The sequence below is a fragment of the Vespa velutina genome, chromosome 2 (genome assembly GCF_912470025.1).
Source record: "Vespa velutina chromosome 2, iVesVel2.1, whole genome shotgun sequence".
Taxonomy (NCBI): Eukaryota; Metazoa; Arthropoda; class Insecta; order Hymenoptera; family Vespidae; genus Vespa; species Vespa velutina.
In genome coordinates, this window is record NC_062189.1 from 7,835,402 (window position 1) to 7,861,735 (window position 26,334).

General features: G+C 33.7%; 1 protein-coding gene across 4 annotated transcripts in view; it reads right to left on the minus strand.

The window, feature by feature from the left end:
* LOC124946784 (complexin) overlaps nt 1–26,334 on the minus strand; it is a 233,650-nt gene that overhangs the window by 26,182 nt on the left and 181,134 nt on the right. Inside the window, exon 1 of one of the 4 annotated variants that reach the window (XM_047488008.1) lies at nt 23,404–23,527. The exons of the other annotated variants lie outside the window; for them this stretch is intronic. Within the exon in view, the coding sequence (XP_047343964.1) occupies nt 23,404–23,416 (13 nt within the window). The 5' untranslated portion in view covers nt 23,417–23,527. Of the gene's footprint in view, nt 1–23,403; nt 23,528–26,334 lie in introns of those variants that run through there. 4 annotated transcript variants of the gene reach the window in all.

Sequence of the window (26,334 nt, forward strand, 5' to 3'; positions counted from 1 at the left end):
ATTATGTATAATTCTTATTTTACGAGATTTAATGAAAAAAATATTAATATATTGTAATTATGTGATCATATAAAAAATTAAAAAAGAAAAATAAAAGAATGTTCACAAAACGTAAGATGATATTAAAGATGATATTTCATTGCTGTAAGAGAACGAACGTAATCGAATGCATTTATATCTTTCATGTATTAAAGTGGTTTCGTTTTATAGAAATTGACAAGAACAGAGAACGTTCTCTCGTGATAATATCGAGAGAATCGCGAACGAGGAAGACTGGAAAAGAGATCGAAGAGTAAGAAGGGAAAAGCAAAGGGCTCTCTTCTTCGTCGTCTGGCGGAGAAGGATGTGCCAGAAGCCCGAAGGCTCGAGGAAATTAATACTACTTCTGTCTCGGCAATGTCTACTCTCTCTCTCTCTCTTTCTCTCTCTTTCTCTCTTTCTCTCTGTCTTCCTCTGCCTTTTTCTTTCTGCGGTCTCGTCGTTCCTTCTATTTGAACTCGTTCTTTCTATTTTACAGCACACAGTACTTTGATGTCCAAACCTAGGCACAACTATTTTCACTCGACTCGCTTTTTGGCTCTCTTACTCCTATTTCTCTTCCTTCTCTCTCTCTCTCTCTCTCTCTCTATCTCTCTCTCTCTTTCTTTCTCTCTCTCTCTCTCTAACTCTTTCCTTCTCTTATCACCGTCGACTACTCTCGACGAGTTGTCTTAGCTTTAAGCGATATCTCTCACAGGACTTGCATTTCGATTCGACGGACCTTTAACCTCAAGCGATGAACATGTTTCATCCCTTTTCAAATATGGTCTTTATCGTTTTTTTTATATATAAGTTAAAAATTCTGTATTATGACGTGTAACGATAAAAATCATAAAAATTCGAAATAAGCGAAGGATTTTATCATATTACTTTTGATTATGTGTCGAAGTGTAATAAAAAAAGTTCTACGTTGTTTAGAAATTTGTTAAAGAATTAGAAAAGATAATGTTATTATTTTATAATTAATACGATCGTGAAAACAAAGTATAATAACGATAGTCAAAGGGAATCTATTTCGATTGAATGAGATTCTTTCCTTCTTATCAACTTTCAGTAGTAATAATCGTACACAGAAGATCGACCAATAAGGACACGTATCATACTTTTTTGAGTACACATTCAATCGTTGTGTCTATATAAGTTTTTTGTTCTGTATTTTACATTGTGACGTGTTACGATAAGAACATAATAAAAATCCGTAAGGGTTTGGTTATATGATGAAGTGTAATAAAAAGATTTATGTTGTTTACAAATGTAAAAGGATGAAAAGATAATGTTATTATTTTATAAGTAATACTATCGCAAAAGCATAGTATAATAACGGTAATCAAGAGGAATCTATTTTAATGGAATGAGATTATATCGTTTTTATCAACTTTCAGTAGTAATTCTAGATATTAATTGTACACAGAGGATCGGCAAAAAAGGACACATATCATCCTCTTTTAAATACCCATTCAACCGTTGTGTATATATAAGTTTTTCCTTTGTATTTTGCATTGTGACTTGCTACGATAAGAACATAATAAAAATCCTTAAGCGAAGGATTTATCATATTACATTTGATTATATGTTGAAGTGTAATAAAAAGATTTATGTTGTTTATCAACCGTTGTATGTATATCAGTTTTTCTTTTTTTTTTTTTTCACATTTTGCATTGTGACGCGCAACGATAAGAACATAATAAAAATCCGTAAGCAAAGATCTATGTTGAAGTGTAATAAACAGATCCACGTTGTTTATAAATCCGTAAAAAGATTGAAAAAGAATACTGTTGTTTTTATGATCATTTCGATCACGAAAAGTAAGTATAATAATAATAGTCGAAGAAATCTATCGCAATAAAATGAGATTTTATTTATTTTTAAGTAGTAATCCAAAATATTAGTCAGCCATAGACCAATGACGAAAAAGAACGTCGCAGTGCGACGGAAATGCGGCCGGTGATACGGAAAGGAGGACAAATCGCATTTTCAAGGTACATACTTGCTTGCACATTTTTCCTCGTCTATTTTATTCCTTTTATTCTTTTCGAGAGAGAAAGAGAGAGACGAGAGAGAGAAAGAGAGAAAGAGGGAGAAAGAGGAGAGAGAGGACAGAGAGAGAAAGAGAACACGCGGTCGAGTTTTTCAGCAAAGTTCCTCGATCGAAATCGTAATGCGGCCCATCTGGTAGCGGTTGGCCTGTCACGGTTCCATGCTGTCGCACATTCGAAAGGACGATAATGGCGGTGGTCCAAGAGCAATTGTCCTTTCTCTGTAAACGACGCGGCGAGACACAACGTGGCTCGTTCACACGGATATTACCCGAAAATCTACGTTAAGGACCGTTTCTCGATTTTACGAATCAACGTAAAATCATTCGTTTAACTTTCTTTCGTCGTTTACGATATGTTATTCTATTTCTATTTTTCGTTTATTCGATATTTAATATGATATTTAATTCCATTTGTCAAACTAATTGTGTAGAAATTAATATACTCATGTAATATCATATATAGATATATAAGCTTTTGTATATTGAATATACAAAAGAATTTATTGTCATCGTTTTCAAATCAGATTTTATTCTTATTAAGAAATTTTTATAATTTTATAAAAAAAATTTTATATAAAAGTCTGTAAAATTAAAAGCCAGCCGTCGTTTAAACATTTAACGTTTTAATATATGTACGTCGAAATGTATTTTTCTAATTGACAAGACTTTTCATTCTATCATAATTAAATTGATCTTTTTTTTTTTCGTATAAAAATGTACTTCACAAAATTACAGAATTATGTGTGTGTATGTGTTATTTTCTATATATGTACATATAAATTTTGTAATTTTTTTTCGACAGAATAGATTGAAAGCACGTCGAAAGAACATCGGGATTTATAATGTATCCGTATGTGCGTTATGAAATATAACAAGAAGAAAATACTAGTGTGGATCATGTTCCTTCCACATTACGAATTTTTTTTTCAAAAAGATGTGCTTTTTCCGTACCCCTTGTAAATGGGAAAGAATAGAGGGAAATCTCCATGCTTGTGATTTTGTAGGATAAAAAAAGATAAAAAAAGATAAATATATATTGGTATGTATATAATGTTTATTATATCTTCTTTTGAGATAGAATAAAACTCTATATAGAATAAAAAGGAAGAATACCAGGTTGATACCAAATAAAAATATATACACATATATAATTTTAAATAAAGCGTTATTGGACTTAGGTGGAAGTGATAAAGATTCACTCTTCCATCGTCTTTGTACAATTAATTGTACAATTAATAAGAAATAATTTATATCTATGACCAAACTAAAATGAGTCTGGATTCATTTCCAGGGAGAATATATAACGTACCTTTTTTCTACGATTAATTACGTAACGCTAATTGGAATAATCCAGGAAGCAGCTGGTCGATGGTAAGAGCTTGAAAAGTCAATCCTAAAGGAAAGAGAAAGAGAGAGAGAAAGAGAGAGAGAGAGAGAGACAGAGATAGAGAGAGAGAGAGAGAGAGAGAGAGAGAGAGAGAGAGTGAAATAAATGAGCGACATAGAAAAGGATACAAATCGTGGTATTTTCTCGTCGAGGATCGAGGCTTGTGAGCCGATGAGAAAGAATTACTTACGATTTTCATCTATCTTCGACTCTTTTCCACATCCCATTCTTTATCTATCTCTTTCCCTCTTTCGTTTTGTCTTTTGCTACCTCTTAGAGATCGTACGGAATCGTTCTCGTTTGCACGAGGTATAAGAACGCTTTGTGGTCTTTCCCATGTGGAGTTAATGGAGAGACTTACAAATCGATCGATCGATCGATCGATCCCTTTACCTTTCGAAATTTTGGTCTTTCCTTTTTTATTTCATTCATTCTTTTTCTTTTAGTTTTCTCTCTCTTTTTTTTTATTCTATCTCTTTGTATTATCTCCCAGATATGATCTTTCCACTCGTTTACGTACACATCGTAAATACATAGGTGAATACACGATTGCATTTTTCTTCTTTTCTGTTCTATTGAAGCTCTTTTTAAAGTCACAATAAAGCAAATTGCACGGTCAAACAAATCAAATCTATTTTACTGTACATATGATAAAGCCTGTCTTGTTATTACGATCACGTCGTATCCATGAAACACGATGTTTTACACACCAATTCTTTCTTTTTGTTTAATTTCTTGGTTTCGTGGATCATCGTTATAAGAGAGATTTAGAAAGAGAGAGAGAAAGAGAGAGCGAGAGAGAGAGAGAGAGAGAGAACATGTTCGATTTTAGCATAAAGAAATCGTAACGTAAAAACAGCGTTTCATTGATATCGTATGTTTAAAGAAGAGAAAAAAGTGGATAGGTATTTGTGCTCTCTGCGTCTATGTGAAAGAAAAAGAAAACGAATATTCCGCAATGCGGAATGTTCGAGCGGACGGGCATCTGTTCTTGAGTATTACGGAAAATGTCGAGCAGTTTTTAAATTACACAGAGATATACATACTTACTTACATACATATATACATACATACATACATATATATATATATATATATATATCTTCACACACTCACATATATATATATATAATATATATATACAGACATCGTTCTCGAATACTCTGATGGAATTTTTCTAATTAAATTATGAGACAAAATTATCAAATAAGGAATTTAATTGCTGTCACAGCAAATCCGATAGCTCGTTTCCTTTTAACACATCGAGAATCCTCTTCTCGTCGATTAATATTTGCAGAGGCACGAAAGAAAATATCTCGAAGAATCCGACCTTCGTCAGTTTCTATGAATCGATATCGAAGAATTCTATTGGAATGTTTACTCACCTAAAACGAAAAAATAGAAAGAAAGAGAAAGAAAGAGAGAGGGAGAGAGAGAGTCCACGTTTTCTTTCGTTTTTTTTTTCCTTTTTTTTTTCTTTTTTTTTCTTTTTGCGCGCGAAACTCTTCGTAAAATTCGTCGCGCGGACTATGTATGTACGAGAATTTGAATTCCTTGCGTTCCACTTTTATTTGACAGTATGAAATTCCATCTGAGGTTTGGTCCGAGGTTTCCGAGCTTTTTCGTTGGACCTTCGTGTCTAACTTTTATTTCATCCAACTTGTCTGGATCTTTACTTTAGACGTTTTCAAGTACGTACGAAGTTCTTTTTTTTTCTCAAAGAAGAGGAAAAAAGTTGTAAGGAAGAGTTGTTCAAATTCGTATGGGTACAATTTTAATTAAGATAATTCACAGGTACTTTTATCGTGTTATAAAATTTCATTTTATAAATTATGAATTCAATTTAATTTCTATAAAATTGAAAAATTATGCCGAATATAAAATATAAAGTAGAATATTTTTTAACGAGTATCACCTTTGGCAATTTATTTACGATAAAAATGAAAATTAAAAAAAAGAAACGATCACAATCGATATAAATTATTTTCTTTTTCTATGTTCTTGATTTATATTCTTTCTTGGACGTTTGTTTTGAAATACAAATCAGATTTAAAAAATGTTTGACCTAACATTTTCTTCAGCTTAACTCAAACCGTCATAAGTGATATATTTTTTTTTTGTCCGTACACTTTCGATGTTCAAAAGACGATAATATAACATCTCTTTTTCTTGACTGTCGTTTGAAAAAGACCGAGAAGAAAAAGAGAAAGAGAAAAAGAGATAAAGAGATAGATAGATAGATAAGTAGATAGATAGATAGAGAGAGAGGAGGAGAGAGAGAAAGAGAGAAAGAGAGGGAGAGAAAAGTGGGAAAACGATATAAACGTTGATCCCAAAGAGAAATCTGAAAGGAGCCGTTTGTTAGAACGCATGTCGCCATGTGTGCGCTCGACGTGGCGGAAGTATTGATAACTTGTTTCGTGAAATGTTATATTTCATCCCTCTTTCAAAACCAGAATCAACTACTTTACTCTCTTTCGCATTAGTTCTTCTTTCTGGTTTCCGAATGTTTTCTTCTCGAATTTCTGGAATTGTCGATATCGTTAAAAAGAGAAAATTTGTCGATTTAATACGTTAATCAATATCGTTAAAAGAAAAATTAAAAACGTATGACGTGCTTACTATGTTATTAAAAAAAAACTTTAATAAGTTAATTCAATTAATTTTAAAGAATATACGACAAATGTAATAATATAAATTAGCAATGTGCGATATTAAATTTCATGTTAAATTTGTTATTTATGTTTAAATTATATATACAGACAAAGATATATATGTACAAAAATATAACCATAAGAAGTGAAAAGAGATGAGAAAGAGAGAATGAGTTAGTTCTCGTTGTTACTATTTCACGAAACTCGAGTTACAAAGAGAGAGGGAAAGCAACTGAGGAAGTGAGCTCGGTAGACTCCGCGAAGTAGGCAAGTTTCGTAGGAGAAGCGTTAGCCGAGAACCAATTACTTTGATAAATACATAGAGAATGGATGCTAATGAGAGAGGCGAATAGTCTCGTCACACGGAATTAAACCCGTTCGTGTTGAACGTCTCATCGATGCCTTCTTATTTCATAAATCTGGTCGTAAATGATTTGAGCAGGAGAGAAATATATACTATTGAGATTAAACTTCGAACGCTTTACAAAAAAGAAATATAAACCAATTAATAAGTCTAAAGGTATTGAACGATTGGTATAAAAAAGAAGAAAATCTTTTTTTATATAAATACGTATTTTGTTGTTATCCATTAAATAATGAATAATTAGAATATTAGGTTGATATTACTTTTATCGATATTCACCATTAAAATTCATCAAATTTTCCTAGAAATACGTGGAGAGAGTTTTCGATCAATCAAAGAAAGAATTTGTCATTCGTAATCCGACAAACGTCAGGTAGATACTTAATTGCAATATATTACGTTCATTTTCAAAGTCACCGTTCTCTCTTTTTCTCGATTCTCTTCTTATTTTCTATCGACGTATTTCTCGTCGGTCGGAAAATTCACTTGTAAGCGCGTTATTCGCTCGTTTCGTTCGGTCCAAGCGGTTTTTCTAGGTATCGGTTAATTCGAACGAGCGGGCTCATGCAGATTGCAGCCGATGGAAGAGCTTTGGGTACTGATGGAAAGTAAGAGAGAAAGAGAGAGAAAAAGAGAGGGAGGGGGAGAGAGAGAGAGAGGAGAGAGGAGAGAGAGAAAGAGAGAATACGAACTGCTCGTTTTTCTCCTCGTAAACGATTGTCCGTTTCTCTTCTCTTCTCTTTCTCTCAAATACTCATACACATACATTTATAATCCATACATACACGCACAGCACATACACACATACACACACTTCATACACTTGTCATTTTTACTACCATGTATTCTATAAGCGTTTGAAATAGACGTAAACTTGTTTCGCTATCGAGCCACTGGCATCGCGGGTCACTGATTGGACGCCAGATAGTTTCATCCTTTTATCACTTCTGTACGTTGGAAAAGTGCCACGTGCTCTTCTAAAATGCCGTTTAAATGCAAATCTGGTCAGTACGTTCGATAATGACGCTCGTTGGAGAGCTCGAAGACGAATCGGATAAATGAAATTCATTCTTTTATCTCTTCGATTTTCACGATATTGGAATTTTTTAAAGCGAATAAAAGAATTAATTTAACAATATGACCAAATTTCTGTTTAGGAAACGATTACAAAGAGTAAAGTAATTTAAATGTCACCTTATCCAATATACAAATGATTTAAATCAATGTCATTATTATGATTATTTTTGTACGTAAAAATTTTGATTTTAAGAGTTGAATAAATTCAAATTAAATCATATCTAATTTTTAAAGCTCGACTTTATTGTAATAAAATCATTTGAGAGCCGATGAAAAGATAGGAAGTTTGGTTGAATTGGTTATAGTCAAAGGGAAGAGAGCACGAGCGCGCGTCCGCGCGCGAAACGCGTGTACTCGATGCTCACAGATGTTTCCAACGTGCCGTTTTCGGGTCCAGGAGCGATATTACTGCGAACGATTGGCTTTGAATCACTACTGACAAATAGATTACCATACGGAATTATAGCCGTGTTTGCTAACTGAAATAACGCACACGTACGTAACCACGTGGAATAGAGGAATGATGTATGTATGTATGTATGTATGTATGTATTTATTTATGTAATGTATTTATGTATGTATGTATGTGTGCATGTATGCACGCGAATACGTATATACATTACATAAAGATATGAATACATACGTGAGAACCGTTCTATCCATGTTTCTGTTATGGTAAGGCTCTAGTAGAGAATTAATACTTTACTTGTTAAATGTATAACTGATAACAGTCATATTTTCGAATTTCACCTTTCACCAAGGAATCAATGATTATTATAAATTGATCTCATTTATATTTAAAACGAGATCTTTAATCCTTTGCGACACGATCAGTATATAATATATATATATATGAACTGATCATATTGCATAATATAGAGTTATAAGTTCAGCGAAAACAATCGATGCAGCTCCAATAGATAATAATATATGCATTTAGCTATATTTGAATTGATTCATAAATAAGTATCATATAAGTAAAGCGATTATTGTAATGCGATAGCACTTATTTATAAAAATAAGGAGTTTTGTTTTTTTTTTCTTTTTTTTTTTTTTTTTTTTTTTTTTTTTTACATAGAAGTGATACTCGCGACTAAGCTCCATATTTCGGAATATATAAATATTTGCGATAGATTTTATATACCTATATATTATTTGAGATTATTCTAATCGTCAATTTGATATGTATATTTGTAAATAGTCATATGTACATCGTGCGAAATATTTGCAATTAATGGAATTGAGTATGTTAAATTGGAAAAAAAAAAAGAAAAAAGAATAATATACATGATAATCTGTGAAATAAACGATCACGCGCGTTTAAAATTTTTTCTCGTGGATAGAAAATGAAATTTAATCGGCTGTAAAAGCGAAGAAATCAGCTTTCACGTTTGTTTTACTTTTTTCTGCCTTTCTTTTTTCCTTCCTTTTCTCTCTTCTTCGTACGATTGAGGAGGATGTCGTTCGCGACGACGCCGGAAGACGAGAAAAATCTCTCTTAATGCTCGCCTTACTCGGGTATCAAGCGCGACAGCTCGAATCGTCTTCGTAAAAGGAGGCTTTTCGTTATAACCTTTTACGAGAATATGCTACGTGTCTTTGTAACTCGTTGGGTGAAATACAATGTAACTATGACGTAATTTACGACAGAAACTGCTACATGTTTTCTTGGAACGTACCTAATTATTATATAAGGAAGAGAGAAAGAGAAGAAAAGAGAGAGAGAGAGTAGAGATGAGAGAGAGAGAGAGAGATTGTTTAAATCGTAACATAATAAATTTATACCAAGGATATAAATAAGTTTGGTTTTCTCGATCAACTTGTTTTAGTTCAGTTTCAAGTTTCGCCTAAGAAAATACCAAGGCAAAGTACTGAGACGATATTGTGATGATAAAGAATGCAACCTTTTCTTTAAGATCAGGAAGAAGAAGAAGAAGGTAAGGAAAAAAAACAAGAAATAAAGAGAACCGTAAAGGATATAAGAGGACGTTTCTTCGTGGTTATGTTCCTACATGTATACGCATATACTTATGTACATTTTTGATACATGAAAAAGGTCGTAATCCCCGTTGCGTTTAAATTTCTTTCTTTCTTTTCTCCTTCCTCTACTTAAGTCGGAACATTTTGAACACAATTTTTCCACCTTATAAACCGTCAGGGTTGCGTCGACCTTTTCGTTTACATATTCTACTTCGTGCATCCATTCCAAAAACTTTGGAACCCATTATTACTACTACCATCGCTATTATTTTTCTATACAAAAGAAAAAAACAAACTGACAGAAATAAAAAAAAAAAAAAAAGAAAAAAGAATAAATTATCTAAGGAAATATTTGTTTTCAAACGTCGTTTAATTCTTAACAAATGTTATAAATTTTATGATGGAATCTCTCTTTCGAAAATACGACATTTAAATTACAAGCTTGCTATTTTTACGACAATTGTACAACCGAAAGATCTTATGTCGAGGGAAAAGTGAGGATAGGAAAGGAAAGAGGTAAAGGGCGGTGAAAAAAGAAGGAAGTAAGGAAATACGATGTCTTATCTGATGCACGAACAGTTGCAATTTTGCGCGTTATCATTGTGTCCGTACGTGTACCTCGGGAGTCCTTTGAAAATTTTATCATACAAGTTGATCAAGGTTTCGTGTAGGGGAAAATGCTTGCTTTCATTATCGCCATTCGCATTTATGAGTTTCTTACAGTTACGCAAGCAATAATATGGCTTTGCGGTTCTCCGATAATGAGATGTAGAGCGGCCGCAGTCAACTTTTCTAACGGTCCAGCAATTAAATATCGAAGAAAGAGAAATGTGTTGCACTTTCGTAGCTTGCAAGTTTTTCTTTTTTCTTTCTTGTCGCATGACCGACCATTTCTAACGACTACATTTTATACGAACTCGTGTATGAAAGGAAATCCGATGGCTACATTACTGCGATGTTTCATTCGCTTAATAATTGTCACGTATGTTATGAATAAAAATAAAAAAAGAAAAAAAGAAAAACGAAAAAGAAAGGAAAACGAGAAAAAAAGAAAAAAAGAATGGTCCGATTCACTTGATCCAGTTTCGCGAATTATATACGTATATATTTTCTTTTCGTTTCGTCGCTGTATATCCGTCTAATCGGAATCGTTCATTTGAAATTCCCGCTCTTTCTTTGAACAAGGTGAATCATGATAAGGGTTTTGCTCGGGGAAAAAGAATGAGAATGCTGGTGAATGTTGGAGAAAGAGAAGAAGAGGACAAAAGAAGCTCTCTCTCTCTCTCTCTCTCTCTTTCTCTTTCTCTCTTTTTCGATCCTTCACTCGTAGATCAGCCTACTACCGAGGGTAAGAACAAATTGTCTGGACGTTTTTGTGCTCATGCATAAAACATGGCTTCGTTGTCGGACGTTAATGCAAACAGACATCGAACTTGCTAGTTCCTGTGCCACAGAGAAAGATCTTCGTTCTCTTTTCTCCCCCTTTCCGGCCCCCTCTATCCTTGCTCTCTCTCTCTCTCTCTCTCTCTCTCTCTGGTTTTACTATCTTTTTCTTTCATGCATCAATCTTATTAACTAGAAACCAGCCTGGGATATTCTATCCCCTATTCGATAATAAATTCCAAGTTCTTTCGGCCATCGTCCTGTCAACCTAGACCACTTTCTCTTCCTTCCCACCATTTGCTTTTCAAATCGTGGACTCACCCATGTTTTTATTCTTCCCTTCTTTTTCTCTCTTTCTATTTTATCTTGCCCTTTCTTACGATTTTCTTGTCGTTCGATATCACGAACGATTTGATTTGATGAAGGGAGATAAACGACGTCCTTGTCACTTCGACACCCTTCGACAACCTTCCACATATTCTCTCTCTTTTCCTCCCCCCCCCCTCTCTCTCTCTCTCTCTCTTTCTTTCATATTCACTACAAACCAACGAAAAATAACTTTCTTAGCCATAAGAAAGCTTTATTAAACAAAGAAGCGTTTCGCATGGGGGTGTACTTTGGTTAACAATTTATCCTGTTCCAGTACATCCCTTGTAGTTTGCATCTTGGATTAAAAGTTTGGAACAATTTTTAATGAGATTAGAATTATATATCGAGTATTTCAGGAAAACCCAAGGGATCCGGTAGCTTCTAAGTTTTATCGAGAAGAGCTTTCTGCTGCTCTACTCTATCCCTCTTCTACTTTCTACTTCATGATCCTTCTTTCGTTATCGAAACATTCAAGAAATTTGTTCTATCCTTTTCGAAACAATTGCTTTCTAATCTATTAAGGCAAGATTCGAATGTTTTTTTTATAATTCTATCGACATCAATAATATCCTTTATCTATCTTACAGAAGAATCGATTCGATCGTACGTATTATATGTATTCATTCTGATCGTAAAAAAATTGATCTTTCAATAAAATGATCTACCGATATTATTTTGATGATATATACGATCAATTAATCAGAAAATTGTACATCAAGTAGGCGTTGTGATTCTTCCATTTAATCCGCATAGGTTGGTTATCATAAGCCAAATAATCACCAAGTAGTCTTGATTAAGCTACTCTCACGTAATTAACTACGTCGCATCTCTAGTGTTTGCCATCGAATCGATCGTCGTGTAGGACGTCCAATCTGCGATTGGTTGTGCTTGTTACGTTTGGATCGTAATTAGATCATAATCTTAAGTTGATTCGATGGAAGAAAAATGTTCGAACGAGTAGCCTTCTTCCGTTCTTTTTTCTTATTTTTATTATTATCGTTTGTCCATCTTCGCGTACTACAACGATAACAAATCGAATAGGAACGGTCGATAATATAATCATCTTCGTCATTTCTCTTCGTTGTTCTCATTTCTTTTTTTCTCCTTTAACCCTAATCTATAATCCAATTTTATTTTTCGTGTATAAGAAAAAATTTATATAATATGAGGAAACTTATGGTATTAAATTATTTCAGTATAATCATACTTTGTTAAGTATAATTTATATTCAGCAAATATTAATTTTCAAATCGAATATAAATTAAAAATTAATTTTGCAGTAAGTAAATAAAATGAAATTACAAAAATATAGATATATGACTATATATGATTTCGAAGTTATATGGCATTATATGGGCATTATATTAAGAAATCCTCTTTTTGTTTCTTCGATTCGCTTTTTTTCACTCTTCACTCATTTTTGTATGAATTTAAGCATGAGCAGGCCAAATCGGACTTTCCATTTTATCCCCTCTCTTCCTTATCACTTTGACATTCTTTCTTTTTTTTTTTTTTGTTCTTTTTCTTCTTCTCCATCGAAAGTATTACAAGGGAAATGAAGGGTTTGCTAGCAAGATGGTCGTTTGTTCCAGCCTTACGACATATAAATCTTGTTGACGCTCTAGAGCGATTTTTATCGTCCATAAACTTCTGCAAATATTTATTCTTGTCGTCTGGTTTGAACTTCGATCGACGTAACCTTAATATGAGAGTAAATTCGAAGAAATTCCGTATTACTTTTAATAAGTGGAACACAACTCTCAAAAGACAAGATCTATATATTTATTTTCGTATTTACGTTAAAGTTAAATAATATATCCTACGATAATAGCGAATTAAGTTTGTAAAATATTTATTTCGATGTAAAAGTTGACGGTAAGAGAAACATAAATTATCACTGCCGAGAATGTAACTTATATAATATTCTAATTTCTAATCTTCATTAGAAATAAATTTAACTCCTTCGAACATCTACAAAAAGTATGACGACGAGAAAGCAAAAGTACTTTCACGCGATCTTCCATATTCTTGATTCAGGAATATAATTCTTCCTCGTACGAAAACTCGAATTTGCGCTTGGCACGCGAGATTCTTTTCCTCTTTTCTTTTTTAACGTTTCATCTATAACATATCTTCAACTTTAGATACACGCAACAACACAAAATAAATGGCACAGAGACCGATAGCTTTCGTTTCTGTCGAACGATTGAAATATTTCTTCGGAAGGAATCCGTTATTCATCCGTATCCACTCGATTCGAATTGCAAAGCTATATAACTTATGAGAAGAAAAAAGAAACTTGATAAGATAAACTTTGAATTATGAAGCTCTCTCGTGACACGTCTTTTTTTTTTTTTTGATCCACGGAATGATTTCATCGAATACGAAACGATAAATTACCTGCAGCGCAATGGATTCAATTGGAATTACGAATGTGTCTTGCTATGTATCATTGATTGATAAACAACAATAAAAAATCGAAAAGAAAGAAAGTAAGTAAAAAAAAAAAAAAAAAAATGGAAATAGAAAATCGAAGACGAAGATTATTAAGCTGTATTCAGGAAAGCTCGTAGAATTAGTTCTATTGATCAGTCTCTACTCGGAACGATAACTTCGTTCAAATGGAAACTTCAGGTCATCCCTCTTCTCAACCTAACATCTTCTCCCTCGCCCTTTCACTTGCTACCGACGCCACTTCTCGTAGTTAAAACGCACTTCAATGTTATAGAATCGCGAGATAATTTCTCCTGCACGCGGCTTGTAAACTTGTTAGTTAGATTTCGCAAAATTTCCTGAGTGTTCCTCAAAGATGTTGCTTGCTGTCTGTCTGTCTGTCTCTCTCTCTCTCTCTCTCTCTCTCTTTCTCTTAGTTTCTATTGTTCATTAACAAATATTATGATTCATTCGAACGTAACAATATGATTCATTCGGGGTTTACACAATTGAATTTTTTGCATCACATAATTCAAAATCACATAATTTTTATGAAAATTTATTTCTATGGAAAATGTAATTTTTATTTCAAATCAATATGATCTTGAGAGAGAGAGAGAGAGAGAGAGAGAGAGAGAGAGAGAGTGAAATTTCTTATAACGAAGAAGAAGATGGTACGTAAAGGCGAAAGAATGTTTGACACGTTCTTCGACCTCGTAGTTGATAAAGCTCGAGTGCACCAACCTATAGCACGAATAGGTTAAGTATCTTGCTGACCAAAGTATAGAACGAGAGAAAAAGAGACCAAGAGGATGTGGAAGAAACCAATATGAGATATATCGAAGCTTCTCTTTAAATTTCGATATCTTCATTTTGTCTAGTACAAAATTCTTCCTTAATCTAAGAATTTATTCATTTACTTTTGATAGTAATTTGCATTGAGATTACGAAACATAAGACTCTCTCTCTTTCTCTTTCTCTCTCTCTCTCTCTCTCTCTCTTTTTCTCTCTTTTTTTTCTTTCTTTCTCTCTCTCACTCGCAACAATTTCTAATTAGATTTTGGTTTTGCATCTTTATACGATTTTACATTCTTCGAGTAAAAAGACAGATAGATAGATAGATAGAGAGAGAGAGAGAGAGAGAGAGAGAGAAAGGGAGAGAGTAGGAGAGGGAGAGAGACACAGAGACAGAGAGTAAGAGAAAGAGAAAAACAGATTAAAATGAAGAGAGAGTTTCGAAGAATATCTAAGAATGGTATACTCTTCGTTGTATTCTGCATTTAAATTACGATTTCAAGAAACGGTAGCCAAGCCACGAAATGACACGATCCGCAACGATGCACGCGAACCAAGCTCGAAACTCATCTAAAAATTGTTTTTCTTTTTTTTGCAAGGAAAAGTCTCGCGTTTATTTCGTGGGGGAATGAAAATCGATAAGTCGTTTTTAAACATTAGAAAAAAAAAAAAAAAAAAAAAAAGAAGAGAAGAAAAAGAAAATTAATTTTACTTCCTTTTCTTCTTCTTCTTTTTCTTCTTTTTCCTTTCTTTTCTCTTTTCTTTTCTTCTTTTTTTTTTTTTTTTCTTTTGCTCCCTTTTCTAGTTTTGAAAGGAAGCGTGAGATTGCGGAGAAACATGTGGATGATATTTTTCATCTCACATAGAGATTCATCGTGGTACGAGGCAGATGGCACTTATCGCTGCGTTGCAGGCTTACTTCTGTGTGGGTCGTTAAGAAATACGGGTCACACTGTACAAGCCCTCTCACTCTCGCCCTTCTACTTCTACTTTTCCCTTCCTCTCTAACTCTCAGCTCGGGGAAGGACGGATACTTAAAGCTTTAACCGGATGGAGGGAGAAGTAGGCCAGCTTGTGCACGTAAAGGCTCTATTTTTTGTGACGCATAACCAGAGCCGTCCGACGACGGGCTTGTAGAAGGGAAACCTCAGCAGTTCATCCACGTCTGACACGTGACGGTGAGCCACCGCATGTCGGTCAATCGATCGGATACTTAAATTCGAAATCATCTGGACGCGCTCGTCCGGCCGACAAACTTTTCTTTCGATGAGTTTCCTTTCGACGTTTTACTACTCCCGACGATAGGTAGAGCGAAATATTTATATTTCGATCGATTAATCGATCGTACGATTGATCGATATTTGCTCGAAACATCACGGGATATAGCAGTCATTTTAACTTTAATATGTAATATCAGAGTATAATATTTTTCAACTTATAATTTTATTTATAGAACCTCAACATGTAATGAATCTTCATTTTTAATGTAATATATTCGACTATATTTGTAACGACATAAATAGATACTCATTAGTTTATAGAGTATTATTTGTATAGTTATATGAATGAAATAATCGAATAAATCATTAATTGGGAATGATGGATTTTATTTAATAAAAATTATTCTCTTTTCATAAGTAAAAAGAAAATTTTTAAATATTATACTGTCCGAATATTTAAGTTATTGACTCTAAGTTTTTTTTTTAATTAATTTATTCCATGCATTTGCATCTTCTTTTTTTTTTTTTTGTTAAGTTTTATTTTCGTAACAAAAAAGTAACTTACTTTGAGTATTTGTAATAATGAAAAAAAAAAAAAAAAAAAAGAAAAAAGAAAAGAAAAAAATCCTTACGAATTTGAAACACAATCGAATGTTCAAATTCTATTCTTAGTATTCGGACTTTCCTCTTCGTCGTTTTAACTGTCAGAGTACACGGAATGCGGCGATTAGATTTAATTCTCTTAGGTGGAAAATACGCGAAAGCCGGTGATCTCGGGTTAAGAATGATAATTACGTCGACTCTGCTGGGATAATCTTCAGAGTTCCGCGGATAATTTCATCGCGTTCATTCGCATGAACGTTATCTCGACCCTACGATCTACGAGGTACGAGTTAATAAAGGTTTAACGAACTCGAAACGGAAGAAGATGATCGTAAATCGTGACAAGATGTTCCATTGATTGATGTTAATTAATACGATTCTAATCGTTATTATCTATGATTTATTCGAGTTTTTCTTTTCTTTTTCCTGATTTTGGAAATGTTCATCAAATATAGAACAATTATACATACTTATGAATAAGATAAATATTTGCAAATTCAAGCAATAAACAATTTATCGAAACAAAACGAGGAGACATCACTCTAGTTACTCTCTTTTCCCATCTCTTATTTTCACTTTCGAAGCATTATATTTTCAGTCGAATTTGTTATAAATAATCAATCCTGAACGATCATATATTACACCTCACTAATTCGCTCTCCGTTAGCAATGTAATTAAATTAATTCCGTTCCCCGTTTGCAATACAATAACCACTATCAGCATCGATTGCGTCAGTCTTTTTGAGCGTCGCTCATTAATTAGCTCGAAATGCATCGCGGGCTGGTGCAATAGGCAAAGCGATAACGTCGAACGAAGGTGCTAATTAGCGCGAGGATTGCTACCGTTCACTGATTATCATTTTCGATGCTTTTCTATGATCGAAAATACTTAAAATCTTTTTGTCTACATTTCGAGAAACAAATAACTCAAAGAAATGTCATTTCTGAAATATTGAAAAGGAAAAAGAAAAGAAAAATTCTCGAGTCTAAAAACTATGTCCCAGTTTATCGTCCATATAAGAACTTTGATATAAAATGCATTTCTTCTTGTAAAAGGGAAAGTGTATGTGTGTGTGTGTGTGTGTGTGAGAGAGAGAGAGAGAGAGAGAGAGAGAGAGAAAGAGAGAAAGATATCGTTTATCCATCATTCACATATTGTGTTCCTTGCGTTGACGTTTACGAGCATTGCTGCGAATCGCACTTTTATTGAATCGGACAGAGTCCCTCGAACTTATTTCGAATGGAGCAACAAACGTCGTGAAATTACATAAGACCCTCTAAATTCGTATAGCCATACAAACAGAGCAGACAAGTACACATACATATGTATGTACAGACGAGCACAACGTAAAGTCGAAACGGAATTGCGCTTTGTCGTTTACTCGGATTCGTATAAACGACCTTCATTTTCTTTATTGACAATGCGATCTATTTATTCCCTTCCTTAAAAAAACACGTGTGGAGATCTATCTGTATGCGTGTGCCATATACTATTACCTATTGAGAATTCTCTCTTCCTATTATTTCCTTTCTTTCTAGTTGAGTATACGAATACATGCATATATGTATACAATGCGAACGATGGAAAGATAGACAAACTAAAAGGAAGTCCTAGAGTCCGACGAATAAATAAAGGGAAACATTAAATTGTTGGCTTTCTCGATTTCCGATATTGAACAGTAGGAATTCTAGCGTCGAAATACTTTAGAGTCCTATAGGGGTTAAGTTCCCAGCACCTGCACGATAGTTTCCCTTCCTAACTTACGCGTCTCATGGATACTCTTTAAATCTAGGGATTTTCTAGAAGAAGCGTACATGATCCTCTCTACGATATAACAATCACTGCCACACTGGGAGAACACAAGCGAGAAATCCAACCCGATTTCCAGGTTACCAAGAAAAGATCCAACGAGGAAGATGAGAGAGAGAAAAAGAGAGAGAGAGAGAGAGAGAGAGAAAGAGAAAGAAATGAACAAATATAAAAGTTCTTTATTTTATCGGTTGAGCTATCGTGCAAACAAGAAATTCGACCACGAACGGTAATTTTTTGTCGACGAAACTTTTCCAAACTTTCGATTCACATTTTCTTTCTTTTTCTCTTTCTTTTTTTTTATATTTTCTTTCGGCGGGAGGGAGGGGGGAGGAAAGAGGGAGAGTTTTTTTGCTTTATTCTTGGTTTTCAAGAAATCTGTCTCAAACGCTGAAGTATTGAATTGTCGTTAACTTCATCACATCAACTTTGAGATTCCCTCGTTAACCTTTCGAGCACACCAGTATCTCGTTATATCTGCCTCTAACGGTGAGACTAACGGCCAGAATTACGAGCTTTTAACCTGCATCTCGCGCGAATTGTTTGCGCGGACCGTTTAAACAGGGATTAAATTTGCCGTCCGAGCCATAATAGTAATGGTAGTAGGGGGTGATTTAAATCTTTCTCGTTCGCGACGTTCGCGGAATGGTAAATCATTTAAATTAATACGAGGGTACGTAAAATATACGAGTACGTTATCTACGATACTTCGATAATGATTTCACGAACATTTAAGCGCTTTTATGAGAATATAAAATTCTTCGATATTGATTTTTCGACACATGAATGTATCGAACAGATTTTATATTTACGTGCGAATGAGGCTTTTCGAATATTTACGAAATTAATTTATAAATTTATTAATTCATTGCAGATTTTAACAAAGATATTTCGATTTTAACTCTTAGCTCTATTAGATCATAAATGACGTAACAATATTATTTCGGTAATTTTCGGTATGTTTTTTTTATAGATCTTGGACATTATATTAATAAAAATCGATAGAAAACATTTTGCTATTCATTTTTTTTTGCATAATTTTTTTCAAACTTTGTATATGCTTATGTACGTATATATGAGATATCACGATCAAATCAGAGTTAGCCGAGAACAAATTAGAAAATTAATTATAGTTGAAAGATTACTATTCAAATATTTGAATACAGAACATTTATGAAATTAATTAAGAAATTACTTCGTAAATAAAAAAAAAAAAAAAAAAAAAAAAAAAAAAAAATAAAAAAGAAAGAAATATAGAAAAAGAAGAAAGAATATTGTGATATTAAGAAATATCATGCGTATATTAACGTAACAATCAAGTAGGAGACTCTAATGTGGATATTGCAGTATACATACACATAGACGCGCTCATGCACCTGCCTATATACGTAGTTGTATACGTATGCGTGCATGCGCAGAGTTGCAGTCTAATTCGTTTAACGATATCAAATGTTACGCCAGTGGCGCATCGTGCGCCGCCACGAGTGCAGAAGCTCCAGTTCGAAAGACGCGTACCATGGATAGTCTTTCTATATGCGTTTATGTATGAATGTGTGAGTGTCCTATGCGTGTGGCATCTAAATATATAGACGTGTATATATATATATATATATATATATATATATATATATATATATATATATATATATATATATACGAAACCATTGCGTTCGTCTCGCGTAAAGGGTTTCCGAGTTTTCGCTCGAGTGAAATGAGTCACTACCCTGCGTTCACTGCTTGGTAGTGCCCTTAATTAAGGCAACTAATTGCTGGTTTGGCCATGTCATATATTAATACATTTCGTTGTATGTACACGCAGTACGAATGAGAGAATCTAAATTTTTCAAGTTTTCTAGAATGAAATCGTTTTTGTATTTATTCCTCGTTGAAATCTTTAAAAACAGATCAATTTTATTTATTTTTTTTTTTTATACGTTACACTTTTACGCTATTAAGTTTTATAACGAGGAAAATTCTTTCTTTTTTTTTTTTTAATGTAAATTTTTATCGTATCCGTTTATAATGGAATGTTTCCGTTTATAATGGAGTCCGTTAACTGAGAGAAAATGCCTAATTTCTCTTTTTCTTTCCTTCTTTTTTATAAGCGACCTTTTACTAAAATTTTAAAAGTATATTGGAAAGATTTTCTTTTGGCTAAAGTATGATCATAGCTAAACACTTTTTACGACTTTTCTTTGATCCATCAAATGTTACCTTGTTTCCTTATAAAGATAAGCAAGCATATATATTTACGTTTTTCAACTAGTGAGTATTACAACGCCTTATATAATAAATCTCCTTAAATTTCGTAACAAAAAAACAAAGAAAAAGGTAGAATGCAAGAAAACGTGAAAAAATGAAGATAAACAGTTTTAAAATCGCTTTAAACATTTCACATTACCGTCTTATTCACTTGTGAAATAAATTCAGCTGCGATTTTTCGTCCAGTCCATCCTCTAATATCTTTGATTTCTATTAAATAATTACGATTTAATTAAAATTTAACATGCTACGTTAATGCAGCAGGTAGTTGTAGAACAATAACAATTTAATCCTCTATAAATAGAACATTTGAATCAATATAGATCTATCGACGAAATGTTACGATGACAATGTTATCCGATTAGGCGCGAACTTTAAGTCATGAAATGTGAAAAGTAGAGAGAAAGAGAGAGAGAGAGGGAGAAAGAGAGAGAGAGAGAGAAGTCGTTTATTATAAAATAGATTATACTGTTACCTTACGATCGAACTACATACACCTGCTGCAAAACTGAAAGTCGTTAATGACTACTCGTCGCATAAGTTTCGATTATGTTAAATATTTCCAACTTCGTGTTGAGATTCAAATGGCTCTCTAGTTAGAACGGTGCATAGGACACATGAGTGTTGTTAGATAACTCATTTCATCGAAAAAAATATATAGATAAACGAACTGATATAGAAGTAATACAAAGCAGACTATTTCAAATAAATTAAAATATTTAAATTCGTCTCTCATCTTTCCCCCGTTATTTTCAATTTGGTACGATTTGGTTATATGAAATTTGCTTTTTTTTGAAAATATAAAAAGAAAATCTAATTTTTCTCGATATTAATGTATCTTTTTATTACAATCTGAGAAATCAGCGATCAAATTAAGCGTCGATTTAGTCAGATGCAACAAAAGTTATTACACGTTTAAACGTTTATTCGTAATCGTTTTCTCGACTTATCTACAACATAAAATTCTATTCTATCACGTCGTATATAGCTAGTCACTCGCGTCGATTTATATTCCGTATAACCGTACTATGAAAATCGAAAGAGAGTGCTCCTCTTGATCCTCTTGATCGAGCATTTTACGTTGTATCAAATGAGAGAGAAAGAGAAAGACACAGAGAAAGAGAGAGAGAGAGAGAGAGAGAGACAGAGAGAGAGAGAGAGAGAGAGAGAGAGGGCTGATAGGGAAATAAATCGATGGGAATCAAAGAGGGTTATAATTTACAGAGTGCATGGCATTACCGCGCATGCTTGTTTATGGATTTGACATGAGTCGAACGAAAAGGGGATAGATATCGGGACGGATTGTCGACGCGTTATTTATGACATATGATTTATGACTTTGTAATATGTATATACATATATCTATAACTATATCGTTTCTGCTATATATATATATATATGTATATATGTATATATATGTATGTGCTTACGTAGATTAATATACCTAAAACGAGTACCTAGACCGAGTGTTGTAAACCGTCCATTTCAACGAAATAACAATCGTTTCTTGAATATACATTCAACGGGAAGTGCGATAAAAGTTTTACAGCTCTTTATCTCTCATCCTTACACTTTTTGCCATTATTATTACCCTATATATGCTTCCAATATCGGTATACATATAAATATATATATATATATATATATATATATATATATATATGATTTTACGATAAAGAATTTAGTATTTCCTATTATTTAATGCTCCAGTTATTCTTATTCAGCTAGTAAAATACACAATGGATCAAACAAAATAAAATTTTGTTCGTTTTCCTTTTTCCTTTTAACTCGGAAAGAATAGAGAACAAAAGATTACATGGATTCTATGCGCGTAGTGTATCGAATAATTAAGGAAAACGAGATTAGCTGTATGTTCGTTGATGATGTTAAGTCGTTAGGCAGGTTAAATACGATCTTACCGTTCTCGACGAGAAGTACGACTAATCTTGTCGGCAAGCTCGAAACTCAGTGATCCCTTTTCAAGCGAATATGTCGCACGACGATCCTCCTCAGAAATTGCTATCGAAAGATAAGGTGCACACGCGTTGACAAGTTCGCTTTAACATTACGAAACGATAAGTTTCACAATACGCACATATACACGTGCACACGCAACACATATACACGGTAAACGTCACTCCTGTATTCTCCAATATATATATATATATAGTAAAAAAATAGAACGAAAAAAGATAGAAAAAATGTAAGAAAGGACAAACAAAAAAGATTGACAAGTGACTTTCCTATGAATGTTTTTATGAATCTCGGCTGAGTTGGAATTTTTTGAACGACTGATGTTGAATGTTTATACGATACCTAGGGGCACGCGCAGATATGCGCGCACGAGAAACAGAGAAAGAGAGAGAGAGAGAGAGAGAGAGAGAGAGAGAGAGAGAGAGTGAGAGAGAGAAGAAAAGAAAACATAGAACGGGTAGGAAAAAAAATATGAAAAATCAATTTTGATCGTGGCCACACCAGGCATTTCATACTTTTTGAACGATTTTAAATCGAATTCTATTTTTTAAAGAGACGTATACAATTTATAGATATAGGACGAATCATTTAAATGTGAACAATCGAATATCTCAATTTCACGTACACTAAAAAAAAAAGAAATAAAGAAATGATTCGGAAAAAAGAAAAAAAAGTTTTTTCGAACGTCATTCAGCAATTAAAATATTCAAATGTTCTCATGTACAAGCTTCATTTTATATAAATATATATATATACATACTCATATGAATATATATATATATATATATATATGTGTATGTCTGTGCATATATATATGTAAACGAGCACGTTGATTTATGAAACGTCTATTTTCTTAGCGTCGATCTAAGAAGATCGACGATATAAAAGAAAAAGAAAAAAAAAACACGAAAATAGAAATAAATAAAGAAAGAAAAGAAAAATGAAGAAAGATATAGAAAGAACGTTAAAAAAGTGATTTAAAGTGCATGCTCGTGCTTAAAGTCGAAGGACATACCCAGTATGTCCATGGCGTCTTGTGCCTGCGCTCGTGATGGTGGCGACAGTAGTACTGGCGCCGTATCGGTCAGACTTCACTGGCAGCATCGAAACCACCACTACCACCACTACCATCACTACCACCACTACCACCACTACAATTACAAGAACCACTACTATCGTCGCTCCACCTCGAGCGAGCCAGCCGTTCGTACCCCTACCATAGGGCTCTTTACAGTGGGCGTGCTCCTGTTACGAGGAAGGTGGGAGTCTAGGGGTTGGAGGGGTTGAAAGGGAGTCTACGCGCCGGCGGAGAGGGCTAGAAAAATGTTCGACTCCCCTTCCCTACTTTAACGATCCCCTCTCTTCCTGTTCTTCCTTCTGCATTCCTTTTTATTTCTCACAGAACCATCAACGATATGCATATATCTACGCATATACATATGTACGAAGAACGTATGTGAAGTACCTATATGTATATATATATATATATATGTATATGTATGTCGCATAAATTATTTGGAATGTTCTATTTAACAGTTCGTTTTTTATATTTTGTACGTTTTCTCTTTTTTTTTTTTTTTTTTTTTTTTTTTTTTTAGTTAGAAGAACAGAGAAAAAAGAATACTTTCTATATGAAGTTTGTCTCTTACTTTTATTCTTATTAAATTAATAGACTTAGATTTTAAATAATCTTTTCAGAATACAATTTTCTTTTTCTCCTGATGTGAATTTTAAATGAGAAAGTATGTCCCCCGAAAGCTGACGAGCATCACAAGAAAATCTTTTTGTTTATTTAGGAAAAACTCGACATCTCCAGGAGATCTATTAAGGTTTCCTAGGAAATTGCAATTAGCAGTTGCACGAAAAGTGTATGCATTCCATATATAGAGATAGAGGAAGAGAGAGAGAGAGAGAGAAAGAGAGAGAGAGAGAGAGAGAGAGAGAGAGAGAAGCAAAGGTAGGAGAAGCTATTAAGGAATATTCCCACGTGCGGGGCTCATTTAACGAGCGATATAATTTATAGGCTCTACTTGGTACCCGGACTACTCGCGGTTCCTAGTTAATAGGGCTTGCGACCTTCGACCCATTAACTGGAGGAGGTCGATCGCGAGCTATCAAAGCCGAAGGTTCGTCGAAAGGGTCTTGTCTTCTCTCTCTCTCTCTCTCCCTCTCTCTCTCTCAGATGTTTTTATATTTTTGTTAGATGTACTTGGCGTCCTATATAGTCCTTCTGTCAGCTTGACAGTATGCTATCGTCCCTATTTTCACTATTAACCATCGTCGTCTCTCTAGATTCATTGTATGTCCTTCTCCTGTTCCGAACCATACGATTCAGTCTAGCTCATACTCCTTTCGTTCACATTTCTCTGTCTCTGTCAATCTTTCTGTCTACGTCACAGTAGATACGAGAGTAGTAAACATATATATATATATATATATATATATATATATATAAGTTTATATATATCACCTACACCCTTTATCTTGCAAGCAGCAATGAGTTTCGACCGATTTATCAACCCTTTCCATGCATCAGTCACGTGTCCCAAGCCTTCGACCCCGAGACTCTCATGGCTTTCCCGCCATTCTCTTTTTCTTTCTCTTTCTCTCTTTATCTCTTTCTCATTCTCTCTTTCTTTCTCTCTCTCTCTCTCTCTCTCTCTTTCTCTCTTTCTCTCTCTCTTTCTCTATCTCTCTTTATCGCCACTGTAATATCGCCCATAAACATTTGTTACTACAGCCACGAGGAAGCCTAAGAAAATTTATCGACGTGAATTTGTTCTTTGAGTACTATTGAGAATTTACGAGGCTGACTATTCCGTCATGTTTCAAATTGATTGATTACTCGTGGCAAATGAATGTTAGAGAGAAAACTGAATAATTACCTTTGACTTTTTTACATTTCCGACTTTTTGATGACTCTACGTGGCAGAAAATCCAAGAAAGTTGCCTACAAACGTTGTTTCCTGATATGTCATCATATTCAATAAATGTTTGATTACGAAAAGTATATGAAGAAAAAAAGAAAAAAAAAAAAAGAAAAAAAGAAAAACAATTATCGTCGTTTGTCCGATAAATACAAAGAATTCGTTGAATAACGTGTAAATTTTGCAAATTTTATTTAAAAATATTGTAAGGGTTCTTTCGTGACAATTAGAAAATATTATCTAAGTTTTCTTCCTGATAATAAAAGTCTAATATAAAAAATATAACAATGAATTATTTTATATCATTTATCTATAAGAAATTATGTAAAAGATATTAGATATATGTCTAGAATTTTGTAATAGATATATGTATAATTTTATATAAGATCAGTTTAATAATCGGCATGACAGTGTAAAATTCGTTCTGTACTGGTTCGTTGAGTGTACAGGAAGTGACCTAACGCGAGTTTACCAGAGAGTCGTCTAAATCCTTGCCCTTTCATTGTCTAGAAAGTCAAACTTTCGAAAGCCGTTGAGCATGTTCTGAACAGTCTAACCTTCGCGATGTTTAACATAGAATGAATGAAACGAGTTTCCATATCCTTCCTTCTCCAATGTGTTTCTCCTTCTGCTCGTATACGTACATTGACTGCACGTACGTATATACGTTGCTGAGCTCACGTGTATACGACATGTTCGAGCGATCATGCAGCAGGTGTACGTGTTTCGCAATTGGTAACAGATGTTGGCCGTTCGACGATCTAACTTAACGCAATACAACTGCTAATTCAAATACAGTCTCTTCTTCGTTTCGACCTGAAATTTGATGTAACAAGCGAGAAATGTACTCTCTATCTCTCTTTCTTTCTCTCTCTTTCTCTCTTTCTTATATAATTTTAACTTTGACATGTTGGTCTTATATATTTTGTATACAATGAAAACTCGTACGATTTACCTTCTATCGTACGAACTTTCTTTCCATTAACCCCTTATTATAACCCTATCTTCTTGCTAAGCAA